The following is a 16,851-nucleotide window of genomic DNA, read 5'->3' as shown; positions in this document are numbered from 1 at the left end:
ACCATCTATCTGCTTTCTTTACCGATAAAGCCACTGGCCCAATGCCATGCCAACAGACCAGGTAAACACCTTCTGTACTCCCGCAGAGAACGTTCTATTACAAGTGAACCCTCTTTAGGAATATCTGTTTCATTCTGTTGACAGATGTCACGTTTAAACAATTATCCGCTTTTATAACTGATAGGTACCCGAGATGAAATCCCATTACAAGGAATTTCAAGAAATTCTGCTCTGTATTTACAAAGAAAAGGGTCTCAGTAAAAACAAAGCAGGAAAGACAAGTGCAAGCTGCCACGGGAATTCTGCCACTGTTTGATCTGTGTTTGTTAATCACGGAAACAGAGTTCTCAGGGATCCCAGCCTGACTGCTTGGAGGATTCTTGTGAAAACCACTAGAGTCCTGGGGATCACTGCTGCCATTCTGCAACTCATACTCTGCGGGAGACAACAGGGTACCAAGTTTCCTGTGGGTCATAATAGGGACAAGAAGATATAGTATAGATGGGAATGAGAAGGAGATGAAATCAGGGTGGGATATAAATGTTTTTAATCTGAAAATGGTACTAATGTCTCAGGGAGGAAAAAAATGGATTCCAGGAATAGAATTTTAGTTAGGGATCTTCACCCAGCTAATCAGGTCATCCTGGAAAAGCCCTTCCCTTTAACACGCAGCAATGCCCACCATCCACCATAACAGATCTCAATGGTAACGATTCCTGTACCCGAGACACACGCAGTAACTATTTCTTCATTCCGGGATATAAATGAAGGAACAAATGAATGACCATCTACACTATCCTGCTTGTTTCATAGAAGAGGAAATTAACAACCAGAGAAATTAAATGCCTACCCAGCAAGGCACAGCTAATTAAGCCTTAAAAGGGGCAGGAAACAAAGCTCCTGATGACTAGCTGATGCTGATAAAGACCTTTATGGGAACAGAATGGGGGTGGGGCGGGGGAACAAACGTGTGTGTTATGCAATTTGGTGTTACGGTGTAATTTCAATTATCTAGAAATGGCTGGGAAAGGAACACTATTTCACAGCTAAATGTTCAGTTTTCAAAGATTATTACATTTTCGTTTTACCACTTTTGGGTGATGGCCCTCTAATCTCTGCTGCTGAGGACAGTACCTTCAGGAATCTCCTTACGCCCTCCTGCCGGGGGGCCTTACTCCCCAGTGTCACTAAGTCTTGCTTTAATAACCTGCTGGTGGCAGTTTGCTTCCTTGTCATCGGCCTTCTTCACGTCACAGAGGATGCAGAACAGGGCAGGTAAGTAAGCTCGGCTAACTAGGTGTTGAGAACTCAGTGTTTTTCTGAAATACCGAATCTGAGGCAGAACCTGGCCTCCTCCGAAGCTGACTTCTCTTTTTCAACAAAGCTCTCATCGTCCTCTGGGTCACTCAAAACTGGGGAAGCTTTCCCGACGGCTTGTGCATTTCCGAGCTGGCTTCAGCCCAGTCCTTCCACCGGCCTCGCAGAGAAGCAAGCACTGCCATCCTTTGGGTTCTTAAAGCCATGAAACCTCCAAAGACATGAAAGCCATGTGGCAACAGCACAACTGGAGACCCACGCAGAGCTGTGTCTCCCAGGCCATGGCCTGTGGCACTGGCTCTTTGCTGCTGTCGACCAGATGAGAGTGGTAGCTCCACCATCACAGCACAGGCTGGACCCATCGCAAAGCACACCTGCTCACATGCTCGCCCTTACAATAGAGTAGTGTCTAGCGCGGGGGGCATTTCAAAAACCTTGACTGCAATCTGCCACTTTGGGTGACGGGTGCAAGACATCAGACCTTCCATTTCTTCAACTGTAAAGCAAGAAACACCTCCTGCCCTGACCACCTCCCCATGACTCTGCTGTAGAGTAAGTAGATGGAATCAAAAGAGAAAACGTAGATGAACCCATCCTGAAAACGCTCATATTTTTACTGTCATTCATGGAAAACAGCCCTCGATCCACCCTCTCACGAAGGGTATTTCTGAAAGACCACCCACTAAAAGGAAATTAGAGAAGCCACCCCTTAACTATGAACATGTCTACACACACAGCTAACAGAGGCTACACAAACACTTCACTTAATCCCTACCTTACAGATGAAGAGGCGGAGGCTGAGAAATACTGAGTTACGCCTGAGATTATTAACCTCATCTCCCCGACAAACGTCAGGTCCTGAACTCACATGTTGTCATGTCTCTGTGCCCCCTAAACACAGCCCTAAGCAAGCAGGAAGCAGGACAGATGAATAATCACTCAGCTGACAAGGCAAAAATGCCCAACAGTGGTGCAGGCGAGACAGATTCCTGACACATCTAAGCAATGCTGGCCCTGCATCTCTACTTCCCATTGGATCCAGAAAGACAAGGAGTAGTTCAGTGCACAGCCGTGGAGGAAGAAAAATGAGAAGCTTTCCTCTGCCTCAATCACTTACTGGCAGCACTGGTTTTCTGCCATTTGTAGACGGGGATGCTCGACCTTCTAGGGTCTCTGTGAGTCCCAATGGAAGTATGATCTCGAGCAAAGAATCTGGTTAAGAACTCACAGAAAACGGCCGTCACCTCTCCCAACCTTATGCTCTTTGCTCCACTCTCCTTTTCTTTCGTCTTTTCTTACTTCCTTCCCCCCACCCCATGCTAATCCAATTACTCATCAAGTTCTCTCAATCCTACTCCCTGCAGTATTTCTTTATCTACCCACACATTTTTGTACTTATATCCTCCGAGTTACATTGCCATGATCACCTTTTAGTCCCTCGTTACCTTTGGCCAGGTAATTGCCTCCAATTACAGCCTGTCAATGTGTTTCCTCTTCTTTAAATCATTTCCCTTTATGAAATCCTCTTAATTGATGCCAACTTAATCTTTTCAGAATGTAACTCCAATTAAGTCACCTCCCTGTTGAAAAACCACTGAGCGAGCACTCTCCACAGCCAACTTATTTATACTTTTCTCTCTCACATTCAACGCTTTTGTTCCTGTTTTGTGGGCTACGTGTCCTCCCCCACAATGTTAACAGTCGAGGGGGGAAAAAAATCAGTCTAGTTCACAATACATATGCATGTACTTGATTTCACATACTGGATAACACTTGCCTTTCTTCACTATCTCTGCCTGCTAAAATCACAACAGTAAGTTGATCACAATAGCGTCTTCACAAAATCATCTTGACCATCTCTGTTTAGATGTGACGTCTTCCTCTTCCAGTTCCTACGTCTGCCGCTCTTATGGAATTTATCATCAGCTCCGCAAACGTAAGAATATGTATCCTCATCTTAACAATTTATTTGTCTAGGACACACTTGATTGGACTGTGTTACACCAATGACTGCTAAGTGCCTGGTACTTAAAGAAGCATCCAAAACTAGCTTCGCCACCAGCTCCGCAGCCTTCATCTTCTCAACATAGGATCGATTCTACGTTTCACCCAAAGCTTTGGATTTTAGCTTTTTTAACCCAAATTCAACAGCGGGCCTACCATGTCCATTGTGAACATGCTTGTGGGCTTTTCCTTTCCTGGGGGTCGACTGGCATGAAGATGAAGCATTGTTGGTGGCTGTTTTGACGTCTTCTGTCTCATCATCTTCCTCCTCGACGTCCTCCTCGTCCTGAGAGCTTCCGAAATATACCATGCTGTTGGGCAGCGCAGGAGAACCTAGTGGGTTTAAAAGAAGGTGCATAAACACAGGCCTGGATCCTCACCCCTTCCAGAGGCGCACTTCACATGGAGCCATTCGTTACGTTACAAACTGAAATCCTCATGACTGAGCAGATAAACAAAGCTATTTATCTCTACTGCCATTTTTAATTTATTTTTCAAACATGCCCCGGGAAATATAACTCCATCTGTGTCCTTTTAACAGATTTCAAGCAAAATCCCCCAGCTGGGGGATGATGCCATTCACCAAACATGACAAAGGAAAATTTTAAAAATCTCATTTGAATAGTTCCTAAGAAGGGAAGGGAAAAACCACCAAGGACTGAACTGAGCAAGAAAAATTAATAAAATTTATTTTTAAAAATCTACCCACGGCGTCAAGGACAAGAGACTATTCTGGGTTGTGTCTTTAACTTTCTAGACTTAAAAAGTATAAATCTGAGCTAACGAATTTAAAATGAAGGAAGAGACAATCAGAAGCAAGTAGTGAAAACAAAATATGACATTTCCTTATAGAAGGAAACTATCTCCTATTCATATGGGGTGAATGACAGGGATGGGTTCCCAAAAACCACAATATATGTGGAAGCTACTGTGATATGATGATCAGGTTAACAGCATGTAAAATTATTAAAATAAATTCCTGCATAACACTAACTGAAAGGCTGGTTTAAAAAAATAAAAAACCCTCTTCATACACATCCCTTACTCCTTTCACACCTTAACCTCCTTATCCCCAAATGGTTTTGTTTCTGAACATAAGACAGAACAAAAACACCAGAAAATAAGCTCAATATTACAAAGAAGCACAATACAGTTCTTTATCAAATCATGAATTTTCAGAAGGAGATCTGTCAATTAATTGGTAAACTGTTTGGGACCGAAGGCTGTTAAAAATCCCTCAAATTGATTGATTAACTGATCAAAATTTTTTTAAGCCCCTAGTTAATTTCTGGCCCCACATCAAATCTTCTTTCCCATTAGGTATCTTGAGGAGAGCTACTATCAAGTAACGGAAGAACTAATAAATGTGAAGCTAATTTCTTCTCGACAGTTTCCTGTGAATGAGCTAACACTCCAGGAACACCGGTCAAGATTCAAGTAACCAAATTTGCTCTCCTTCCCAAATAGGGATCTCAGACTTCAACCACAATGGTTTAAACCATTCCTGTCCAACTGCGGGGCTGCATGTTCTCACAAGGAGACGGACATGACTGAGTGGTATCACGGCACTGAAGTGGGAAACCCAAACCGGCCAGCTCCCAGAAACACAAAGGCAAAGACACTCCCTTCCTCTTGTTGTCATCAATGACCTACCAATACTCAAAACCCTACAAGTTATGTGGGACACACCACTGAACGGAAATGAAACTCCAAAGGGATGTATGTGACAAAAATTCTGTGGATAACAGAATTGGATACACTCTGACAAAAGCCATTTCCTTTGTTTTCTCCCCTTTGATCACTTCCAATTAGAAGCAGGCTCTCAACAGAAGGAAGGTCTGACACAGGCTTTGGGGAAAATCGTCTAATCAAATAGAAGTCAGAGATGAAGTTTTTCAAAAAAAAAGAAGGAGGAGGAGATATCTGGCCGTATTTCCACTGGAACAGTATATTTACCCGTGTACTAAGTGGTTTTACAATTGGTACAAGACTGAATAGAGAAAGAGGAGACACCACCCTTATTAGCTTCCTTCTTCGAAGTTTTCAGTTGGAACTTACCATCCACACAGATATACATAAGTACCTCCACAGCCAAATATACCCCTACCGTTAGATCCTTTCCTAAATATAACTTTTTAAGTACTTAAGAAAAAGCAGGAGAAACCTTATTTCAGCACTCAAAAGAGGTTCTGAGTAAAAAAAAAAAAAAGAGAGAGAGAGAAGGAAAAAAAGAAAGAAAAGGAAATTTACCATAAACTCCAACTCATTCTAGCATGTAACATGACACAAGGTAACACACTACATGCTGCCAGACAGACAGAGCTGGGGAACTCAACACCCGGAAGTTACAGGCTCAGCCATTACATTTCCCTCTTCAGTAGAATGAGAAGGTTAAATAAATAAATCTCTTCAAGTTCCTTCGAGATCAAAATATCCACATCTAACTTCCTTTAAAGAAGAACCTTCCTACACACTATCATGGATGCACTGACCAGCGGCTGAAATCAGAAAATGGGTTAGTACTGTGAAGAGCAGGTTTTCCTGTAGACCCTGCAGTAACTTCCACAGCCCATTCTGCCCTCTGTCGGAGGGAAGCAGGATTAAAGGCTATAATTCCAGGAAGTAAGCCATTACCCGCTTCACCTTCCTCTTTCCCGCCCCCCCCCCCACCTCAGGAGAAAAGGCAATAAACTGCAACAGAGGCCATTTGGGAGTAACTTCAAAAGGGGGAAAGTAAATCTATGTTTCAAACAGAATCAGGTAAAATCTACATGAAACACATGAGAAATAATTAACTGCCACCTACAGAATCTGTTGAGGAGTTTTTGAAACTCAAACCCAATGTATAAAGCATCACATTCCTTACATTCAAGATTCTGAGAATGGGGTCAACATTAAATTTATGTTCCAAAGAACTAAAATGGAGGGGATGTTAGGAGCTCAGTTCAGAATCCAAGTTTCATTAACATCTTAAAGACAGCATATGGGGTAATTTCTTCAACAAAAGCAGAAAACAACCAATCTTATGAATCCATTTTTTAATATAGATTTATTTATTACTTATTTATTTTTGGCTGCGCTGGGTCTTAGCTGCGGCACACAGGATCTTCGTTGAGCCATGTGGGATTTTTGTTGCGGCGCGCGGGCTTCTCTCTAGCTGTGGCGCATGGGTTCCAGATCGCATGGCCTCTGTAGTTTGTGGCACTGCGGGCTCTAGTTGAGGCTTGTGAGCTCAGGAGTTGTGGCCCGCGGGCTTAGCTGCCCCGCGGCATGTGGGATGTTAGTTCCCCGACCAAGGATCGAACCAGAGTCCCCTGCACTGTAAGGCTGATTCCTTACCACTGGACCACCAGGGAAGTCCCATGAATCCATTTCTTTAAACAGCTTCTCAGCAAATATAAACAAAGTGATGGAACCTGTTACATATTCTAAAAGACAGAGGCTAAGAGAAAAGTGAAACAGAAAACAGAAGACTAGTAAAAGGGGAGGTAGAGGTGTGTGTTTCCTGAGGGACTCACTCTCAAACCAAAACTTATAATAATACAAAATCTTTCTGACGGGACTGGCTCTGCAGTCAGAAGTCGGAAAGGACACAATTTCTCTAAGGATGGAGGCACAGGGGATAAAAGCAGAATGCTTTCACCCTGAAAGGTGACTTGGGTTCTCATCAGATGACTGACATGTTGGTCTGGACCTGAAGATCAAGCATCAACAAAATAAAAGGCCATGAAGATTCTCAAGCCAGATGGGGAATGGAGAGGCTCGTACAAAGAAGGGAGAGGGGAGAAGTGGAGGAAAAGGACCCATGCTCAATAATAAGGATCCTCAGGCGGAGAGGTCAGTTAATTACTAACAGAGGCAAGATGCCCTTGGTTCAAATATTAGGCTTGTGCCAGTTCTCCCCTCCGCAGGTGCCACTCATCATGGACAGCACTCTCCCCAAGCCTGGTTATGGCCTTACTATTCTCCAGGCTTTGTTCAAGAAGCCACTGCCAATCTATAACCTGCCCCGCAGTAGTGGCCTCATCAACTACAGCCTTCTCCCCCAGAAAAACCAGACCTCCAGAATTTTACTGGGGACCTGCATACCTGTACCTCTCATTAACCTTGTAGTCAAACTGAAGCAAGGAGAAAAGACTAAATCCAACAGAGTACAATGCTGCATATTCCAAAGCTCTGTCACCATGTAGCTACTGGAAATCCCTCTAAGACCCCGCTGACATGTCCATCTGCAAAGCCACGGAGAGGCCAAGCCAACATTCCAGATCAGGAGAAAGCACGGCACGAGGGGAAAGGCAGCAAAAACAGCTTCTTTCTTTCTTATTGACACAAAACCAGTAAGATCACCTCACATTTCATAATCAAGGTGACGGAGAAACACTGACTGTTGTTTGGTAATACCTAGAGAAAAGCCAAAGAAGAACCTCAAACACATAAAAGAAAACCAAAAGCATCTGAGAAGCCAAACTAGTCAAGACCTTCACATAGGGCATATTTATTTCTTCTTAGCCTGGCTACAAGCTCAATTATCTAATTCACAAATAAGTTTAGAGGAGGAGGAATCTGCTAGACACACACAAAAAAAGAAAAAGATGAAGGAAAGGATATTTTGAAGCCCTAAAATCAACCAGAAGTCTGTGCTGTTCATCACTGGTGTAAATTATCCCACATTCTTCAGTATAAAATGGGTGAACAGGAATATCAGATAATCAAATTGAGGCCGTGTGAACAGAAAGTTAAATTAACATTTCGTATCTGAAAACAGAAGACTATACGTGTTTTTAGAATTTTTCGTTAAGAATAGTTGGCACCTTATAGATTCTCGCACGTAAGAGGTAAGCTTCCTCTCTAGAAAATTTATTAGGGAAACGTCTTCCCTCCAAATGTCAGATGAGGCAAACTTTTGAAAAGCTCATTGTGGGTTCAGCATTCAGAAAAACGGGCATGGATCTACGGGGACGAAAATAACCTTCCCTTTCTACAGCAGGGCTCTGCTGCAAAACACAGGCGAAGGAGGTGAAAACAAGGGGTCTGAGAAAGGAAGGGCTCTGCAGCCCCGACACCTGGTGTCCTCAGGTGGGCTCTCCCCATCAGAGGTGTAAGCCCCAATCGTGCAAGTCAGACGGGCTGCTGAGCACACAAAATCACACCATCTCGCTCCTTTACAAGCTCTGTCGTTTTAAAGGAGGAATCAATGAAAAGTAAATGCTTTTAGTGTTTTAAGAGCGTTAAGGATTGCATAGGGTATGAGGGGGCGGGTAGTTATACGTGTGTATTTAGTATATACAGTTTTCTATTAAAATCGCAGGCAGATTTTTCTCTCCTGATTATTCAAGCACATTAGCAAACGTGAAAAAAAAATCTGAACTTGGATCAGTCGGTGGAATCGGGAGTGCAGAATGCATCTGCGCTTTGCCAAAGCCGTATTTCATTACTTTTCAGAATTAGCTGGCAATGTCTCCACAATATTTACTGAAGTGAAAACCAAATGTTTTCATCTGGACAAAAATCAAACTGTGGTATGTTACAACCACAACAGAAATCATTTTACTCCAAAAGCTTGCCTTCTCTAATTTGGGCTGTGGTTTCTATAAAATTGGATTCTTCTCCATGAATCATGTACACATACAAGCCCTCGTTCTCATTATCCTCCCTCCCCCGACCAGTTCTTTATCTTAACATGCTAAACATAGCTCAGCTCTATTTTGCAAAGACCCTAAAGGGATTCCTTGCCCGCTGGCATTAGCTGGGGAGTCAAATTCTGTAGCTTGACCTAATAACCTCTGGGCTGTTCCCCTCCCCCCATTCGGCGTGTCTGTAATTGATCTTCAGGATACACAAACAGAATGAAAGCAATCAGCCCCTACTATCATATTAAATTAAAATACAGAACTTCAAAGTGACCCGGTAGGGCCTGGGTAGGGGGAGAAAGGGATAGTTATTTACTGATTTCCCAAGTGAAAGGAGAGGAGAGAGCTCCATCCTTCGAAACTGGAGAGTCAAGGGAGAAAGTGGGTACAACTGCCTTGGTCCATTCATCCCGCTGTGTATGTACCGGCGCTGATCCAGGCACCAGCAACCCTCACAGACCAGACATCCGAACTCGCCCTGAACACTCAGGCACCCCGCACGTAAACACCAAGTGCCCTGAAAGACTGCGACGACTGTTAACACACTGAATGATGACCTCTGTCTCTTCCAGGTCGGGCTTTACAATTTACCAGGGAAGAAGAATTTACACCAAGACTTCCCAAACCTCACCCACTTCCACAGGCCCTGAGATGATGTGCCATATCCACCTGCTATTTTCTTTAAAATGATTCATATTCATGATTTAAATGGATTCTATTATATCAGTAGAAAATTAATATCACATGCCCTAAAAAAATGTAGTTAATATTACAATAAAATTTTTAAACATGCAGCTAATGTCATTTCTGGCACCACCAGGGGCACATTTAGCAGGGCTTGGGAAACAGCCCGCCAGCCAAAGGCCAAACACCAAGGGAGCCCCTAATTCCTTATGGGATAAGGAGGGGCCTGGGCGATGAAGCCCGTCCTGGAACTGCTCTTCCTTATAATACACACGTTATCCAAAAACAGGACGCCAATCATTGAAAAGGACTCTACGTGGAATCCAGAAGTCCAGGATGAAGCCTCAGCTTGGCAGTCACGTGCCCATTGTCAGGAGCCTCAGTTTACTTGTCTGTACAATGAGATTAATGTCTTCAGACATAACATCTGTGATGACCCCAAAGGCCTACGAGGTAGCATATGCAAAAGCACTGTCAACACCCACACTTCAGTGCATTAGGCTGACACATGGCTTCACTGACAAAAACAACTCAAAACTATAAAAGCAGGCTGTCACTTTCCACAGGTGAGAGCATAGGCAATTTCTTTCCTCTCTGCTTTACTAAGTGGGAAAGTTAGCAAACTGGCAACAAGGGGAGGGGGGCAGTGCGGTGCCCAGAAATAGGATGGAAACACAAAATGAACTCAACAGTTAGAATTTCTGGAACTTGGGCAGAGTAATGCCTTGTGAGAGCTGGAAACCTTCAGCCCATAAGAGCCTTTTTTCAAGAAGAACAGGGAGGAAGTGATGATATGACGGTCACTTCAGTGTCCCCCTCTTCAGTTACGTGCTCCCAGATGTGCCAGTCTGACCGCACGTTTAGGAAATGCCCCACGGCAGGGCATGTGTTCTAAGAGCCCTGGCATGAGGGACTTGGCAACGAGAACCACTTTCCCTCTTGACACGTCGGCTCACGTGCCGACCCACCCGACCACAGCGATGGGAGAAAGTATCATTTAATTAAAAGCTGGAATAATCTGCTTACTGTCTTTCCCACGAGGCTGTCTACACCTGTGACCTGAAACGTACACAAACGCATACACATCCAGTCAAATGCAATGAGGTCTCTGGATCTCCTCCCAGCAACTGAATGTGCAGATCACACCACACAGCACCCTCAACCTAGCAGAAGTGGAAACAAGTCAGAAACTAACTTCATCAAGGCCACACAGAGACTACCCAGAGAACACCTAAGTCTGTGCCCTCTCCACCACGAAAGTGTCCACATATCCTATCAGACGTAAATACGGTAGAAGGGGCACCTTGCCTTTGGGACACGGATCCTGATGACTTTAGTGCTGTCAGCCGCCAGCAAGGTGCTCTGTAAACAAAACAGGACTCTCCTTACTTCCATCTACCTTCTCTAAATGGATTTCAGAAAGGACAAGAAATACTAAGGGACTCTCCAGAAACTAAGGGGGAGGCCACAGGCAACTGTGAGAAGGATACTGACTCCGCGCCAGCAGCCACTGGCAGGGAGAAGGGAGCTGCTCTATCTGCAGGGAGGGCAAAGCCTGGTCGGAGGCCAGCTAGTCTGGAGTGGGGCCAACCCTCTGAGCAAAATGTCTTGGAGTCTTAACGACTGATCGAGGTCACAGAGCAATTAAAGGGGATCCATCCTTCCCCTCCTTGGCGCTTAAGGACACGATGGTTTCGTATTTCTTCATAACTAGCCCGATAAACTCTCCTGGCAAGTAAATTGCTTGCTCAGCACAACTAAGCCAAGTATACAGGCTCTTGGAAAACCAAGCATATGAGGAACATAAGGCCAGTCTGATCCGGAGAAAAGTGAGGGTGGCCACTGAAATCCTCAGGGTGGCAAGAACACCACTTTGTCTGTTTCCTCTCTCAAAAATTAAGATGCGACACCTCTCAAAGGATCCATCAAAGAAAAGCTGTGCATCACCGTGAAGAAGGCCTTCCTCCCCAGAGTCCATGTAAAGTACTCCCATTTTGCTCAAGGAAGTCCATTACTAGTGCCATAGTGTTCCTGGCAATTGGAGGATTACTTAATTGCTTTATAGCAGGTTAATCCCCTTTCATTCTGTGACCTCGAAATCACCCCAGGCTTCCTCAATACCCAACGCCAGTACTCTTATCAGAACATGTGCTCCTTACCCATAAAGCCAATGAATGCCTTTAGCGAGAGTTCCATGGGTGGTCTGTCTCTCCTGGTACCTGCATTCTCCTCAGCTGGTCTTTTATATCATTCCTCTTCAGTTGCAAACGGAAGGCTCCTCCAATACCCTCTTCGTCTGCCTAAATTCACTGGGAAACCTAAGTTAAGTCCACTGGATGGTCACCACATCAGGCACCACATCAGGCACCATCTGGCCTGCTTCACACCCATGACTTTAACTCCACAGCAACTGTGTGCCGACTACACACCTATTTTACAAAAGAAGACACTTGGACTTAGAGTGGTTTAAGTCATCTGCCCAAGATCCACTAGGATCATTCAGCCTCCGGCTAGAGAGCCCTTCCTCTAGCCGAGATCATCTTACTCAATAAGGGTCTGGACGTGTTATGTCTCCTCTCTCAGCTGAAGAACGTCGGTGAACATCCAGCCCAGGGCCCACAGAATCGGACACGTCTAACTGCCCTGCTTTAACGAGGGGCCCTCCAAACAACAAGCCCAACACCATCCCAGGTCTTGGGAGGGGCTCCTGCAGAACTTTCTCCTTCTACAAAGCCAGCTCCATCCCAGAGAGCCTTGGGCAGAGTCCCTTCCTGTCCCACACGCGCATCCTCTACCCTGGCATTGCCTAGTTGGTCTATCGCACCTACCACAGGGATACTGCTTTCATGTTGCTAATCTGTTTTCTAGTGTCTGGCATATAAAAAACGTTCAATAAAGGCTTGCTGAATTAATTAGCAATTGAATGACGGCTGATCGCTGAAGATTCTCTAAGACCTGCGAAACAAAAGGCAAGCAGTCCCAAAACAGAAAGGACTGCTTCGCCACGGCTGACAGCGTGGGTCTTTCCTAAGAGCTCCTCCTCCAAAATAGCTCTCTTTCCTCCGAACTGTGACACTGGACTGTGACACCTACGGTCAGAAGAAGGAACCATGTGTAGATGTGTATTTTCAGGGATGCCCCTTGGGAATCCCCTTGTTTGCAGAGCCCCATAAAGAGAAAAATATAAATAAGAGAATCATTTAACCTGCCACTGCTCTGCTGTGTTAAGCTTTTTTAACCTGCTAATAATCACAGTCAGGACAAAGAGAAGAAGACAGAACTCATTAAGAATAACGAGACCGGTGACAGAAAATGCAGCGATGGTTAGAATCGATGCACGCCGCCCAGGGCACACACCCCTCCCCCTTCTCGGCAAAAGATGCTAATTATGCCTCTGGCAGGAGCCATGTGGACCCCCTTCAAAGCAGCCATTTAAAGATAAATACACTGCAGGCAAACACTTCGGGCCGGCTGCACTGTTCACTCTTCGGTTCCTTTAGAGATTTTAGGTCATGATATTAAATAGGAAAGGAGAGAGCCCTGCCAAACTTAGCTGAAAGGTCTATGCGTGCCTTACGACAGATTTTTTAAATCTCTAAAGCTTCTTATCCCTGAACAACTGGCTGCTGTGTTGACATGTACACACTAATCCCAGAATTATTAATGGTATCATTTTTCCCCACCCCAGGCTTTCGCTGAAGATACTTAATGGAGCTGTGGGGAGAAGGCTGGGTCTTGGGCTTGCTGAGTGTCACGATGGGTAACGAACACCAAGGCTTAAAGAACTCTACTTGCCGGCTTTTTCTCAGTCTCAAGATTCATTCTCTTCCATATTCCAAATTAGCGCTGAGACTATTACGGGTAATAACGGAGGACTGGAGAAAAGGATGATCTGTAATCCTTGGAAATAAACATCGTTTCCAGGTCTTTGATTCCTTCACGATTTCTGCAGCCAGGCTTTCTTTCCCACCAATACTGAAGCCTATCAAGACTGTCTCCTTTACCCAGAGACTCCTGTAAGGGTGATGGAGTGGCCGGGCTCTTGAGGCTGAGCATGAAGTTTAGGGCTCAGACAAACTCTGTTTGGTGTGGAACCCGAACGAAAAAAGCAGCGGCAGAATTAGAATGCAGGTGTAAAAGAAAAAGTTAATCAAATTCCCAACTATCAACTTTGTCTGTTAAGATGCCAGATGAGGCCAAGACTTAAGTGAGGAAGTGTCACCAGCAGTTGATACCTAAAAGTTAGAAATACATCTACATGTAAATCAAGAATTAGATAAATGATGAGACATCCACAAGATGGAAGGGGTATTTATGTGAGAGTGTGAAATAGGAAAACCAGATTGCAAAAATAAAAATATAATGCAATTCCAGTTGGGGTGTGTGACTTATATTGTATATGCACAGAGAAGGCTTAGTAACATTTTCACCAAGGAGACGATAAACAGTGGTTGCCTCTGGGAGATGAGAGGGAGGGGTATTTTGATTCTTTTTTTTTTGGTCTGTTTCTCCATCTTTTCTGCTGATCTTCCCTAGGGAACATGAAATACATTTATAACTAAAAAAAGTTTCAACATTTGAAACCGAAAGAGAATTATTAAAGTACCACTACAACAGGCTTTGTCTATTTAACCCTTCTTGTACACCTCAAAATACGAGTTGTTGTTTTTGTTTTTGTTTTTGTTTTGCGGTACGCGGGCCTCTCACTGTTGTGGCCTCTCCCGTTGCAGAGCACAGGCTCCAGACATGCAGGCTCAGCGGCCATGGCTCACGGGCCCAGCCGCTCCACGGCATGTGGGATCTTCCTGGACCAGGGCACGAACCCACGTCCCCTGCATCGGCAGGCGGACTCTCAACCACTGCGCCACCAAGGAAGCCCAAAATATGAGTTTTAATTAGCTCAAGCAACTGCATATTAAAGTATGCCATCTAAGGCCACCAAATCCATCACATTTCCAATATCATGAAGTACTTAGCGAATCACCTATCATTTGAGGCTTTTAGAAAAGCCAGATCAGGTAAACACACCTGACCTCACACAGCCCTGGCTTTTAAAATAAAATACCTTAAATCTAAAAAGCACAGGAGGAAGAGGAAGAGAGTGCAATACTCTGTGTCAAAACCTTATTGCACATCAGCTAAAATAAACAACGGAACCTATTTGTATTGTCTGGCTCATGAATGCAGGAAGAACTTTCCAAGCCTCAGAGCATTTTTCCAAAATTAAACATCTTATGTTTCACTTACTGAAACTTTTGTTCCATCTGACAAGTGACAGAAGTAAACTGTGTCTATGAAAAGACATGATTCTCTTGTGTCTCGAGCCTGGAAATGTCAAAGTTGGGTACTTGGGAATGTTTTCCCTACGTGCCATTTACTCGAGTACTAAGCATGCCTCTCCAAGCAGGTCCTCCCTGAATCACCCCAAACCAGAGGAAATACGATGTGAACAAATCATGCATATACAGGCACGTGGCACAAACATACAAATTCTGCTCGTAACTAAATTCCATAATCTGCAGAGCAGTTTTCTGACATCCTAATAGAACACGATCAATGAATCTTCCTAAAGAAAAGAGTTAAGGCATGGCTCCAAGGTAAATGTGGCTCCAGTGGGATTAAAAAGACACAATGAAGAGTCTTACCAACACAGAGCTTTAATTGTTTACCTGAACCATCTTGCTTCTGATGACACTTGTTGACCCTTCAAAGATCCCTTTGGCTCAAATTCCTTCTTCTGATCACCTGGTCCCACTCACCCTCCACTGCTCATGACACCACCCCACCGTCTACCAGCCGGTTGGTCACTCTCATCTTTCCTCTTCCTTTCACCCTTCACAGCCAATCCTGCACTTGATTCTTTGCTAGTGGGTTTTTACACCTTCCTTTCCATCTCCACCCTCAACACCTAGGATCACTAGACTCCTTCGGCAAAGAGCTATGTCAAACCCAAGGGAGATGCTGGCAGGAGGCCCTGCTACCCACCCCACCTCCCTTTCGTGAGGGAGAAGTGGTCTGCACTGAAATACAGTTATTCTCCTCCTTTATGTCTTGAGTCTCCCAGGACTATCATATCAGTAGCCTGTAATCTCAAACAAAAACCTCACCCTTCATTTTCCCTTCCCTAACAATTTAGTCCTAAAGCAAACTGGTACAAGGGGTGTGTGTCTGTGTGTGTGTGTGTGTGTGTGTGTAATGACCACGGCAGCCCCTGTGGTGTGCGAGAGCCAAAGGAGGATGAAGAAGTAGGTGTTCACACACAGGTCAGGCCGTTCACAGGGTCCCAGCCAAGTGAGATCAGAAGGGCTCCGTGGGGAGGGTGGCAGAAGAGATGGGAGGTGGGGCACACTGGAAAAGATGGATCAAATAAACAATTTATGGATAACAGGAGTCAACTTTCTCACTGTTTAATATAGGAAAAAAAAAACAGAAAACCAGAAGGAACCCTTTGGTGCTAAACTAAAATTAGGAGGTACTGGTGCTCGTTCATGGATTTTAATAGACCTAGAGACATAGATGTGCATACTAAATGAGCATGTGTGTACATGTGCACATACATGCCCTTGCACATGCCCCCCCACACACAACGCATTTCCCTCTGATAGCTATGAGCACACCTCAAGCCCAGACCCTAGCTCCTAAAGAGCAGCTGTTCCTTAAAATGAACAGGGCTCTTAGAAGAAATGGCTGATCTAGGGGCTGAGGGAGGGAGTACACAACAAGAGTCCAGGACATTCCACTGCGTCAGGGAGCTGGGATGGGAGCATGACAGGGACGTGTCAAAGGGCAAGGCAGCCAGCCTGAAGGGGCTACACTGATGGGATCTGGGACAATCAAACATCAAAACAGATTACAACTCTCTGAACAAAACAGGAAATGAGCCCATCCAGATCCCCAAAAAAATGAGTAAATCGAGTTTGATGAGAAATGAAATATGGAGTTTCAAAGAGCCTCGTGGGCTTCCCTGGTGGTGCAGTGGTTGAGAGTCCGCCTGCCAATGCAGGGGACATGGGTTTGTGCCCCGGTCTGGGAGGATCCCACATGCCGCGGAGCGGCTGGGCCTGTGAGCCATGGCCGCTGAGCCTGCGCGTCCGGAGCCTGTGCTCCGCAACGGGAGAGGCCACAGCAGTGAGAGGCCCGCGTACCGCAAAAAAAACAAAAACAAAGAGCCTCACAATGAAATCTGTATAATCACAAAGGCTGCCAAGGGTCCGCT

The 16,851-nt window shown here is 44.8% G+C and overlaps 1 protein-coding gene across 10 annotated transcripts in view; it reads right to left on the bottom strand.

Moving 5' to 3' along the window:
* Positions 1 to 16,851, bottom strand: part of JARID2 (jumonji and AT-rich interaction domain containing 2) — a 242,835-nt gene that overhangs the window by 44,634 nt on the left and 181,350 nt on the right. For 7 of the 10 annotated variants that reach the window (XM_033863847.2, XM_033863846.2, XM_033863842.2 and 4 more), the window contains one exon: positions 3,478 to 3,654. The exons of 2 other annotated variants lie outside the window; for them this stretch is intronic. In XM_033863847.2, the coding sequence (XP_033719738.1) occupies positions 3,478 to 3,631 (154 nt within the window). In that variant the 5' untranslated portion in view covers positions 3,632 to 3,654. Of the gene's footprint in view, positions 1 to 3,094; positions 3,437 to 3,477; positions 3,655 to 16,851 lie in introns of those variants that run through there. One more of the 10 variants, XM_073810353.1, reaches the window with a different exon arrangement.

Source organism: Tursiops truncatus, chromosome 10 (assembly GCF_011762595.2).
Source record: "Tursiops truncatus isolate mTurTru1 chromosome 10, mTurTru1.mat.Y, whole genome shotgun sequence".
Classification (NCBI taxonomy): Eukaryota; Metazoa; Chordata; class Mammalia; order Artiodactyla; family Delphinidae; genus Tursiops; species Tursiops truncatus.
This window is presented reverse-complemented; position numbering and strand designations above follow the sequence as displayed.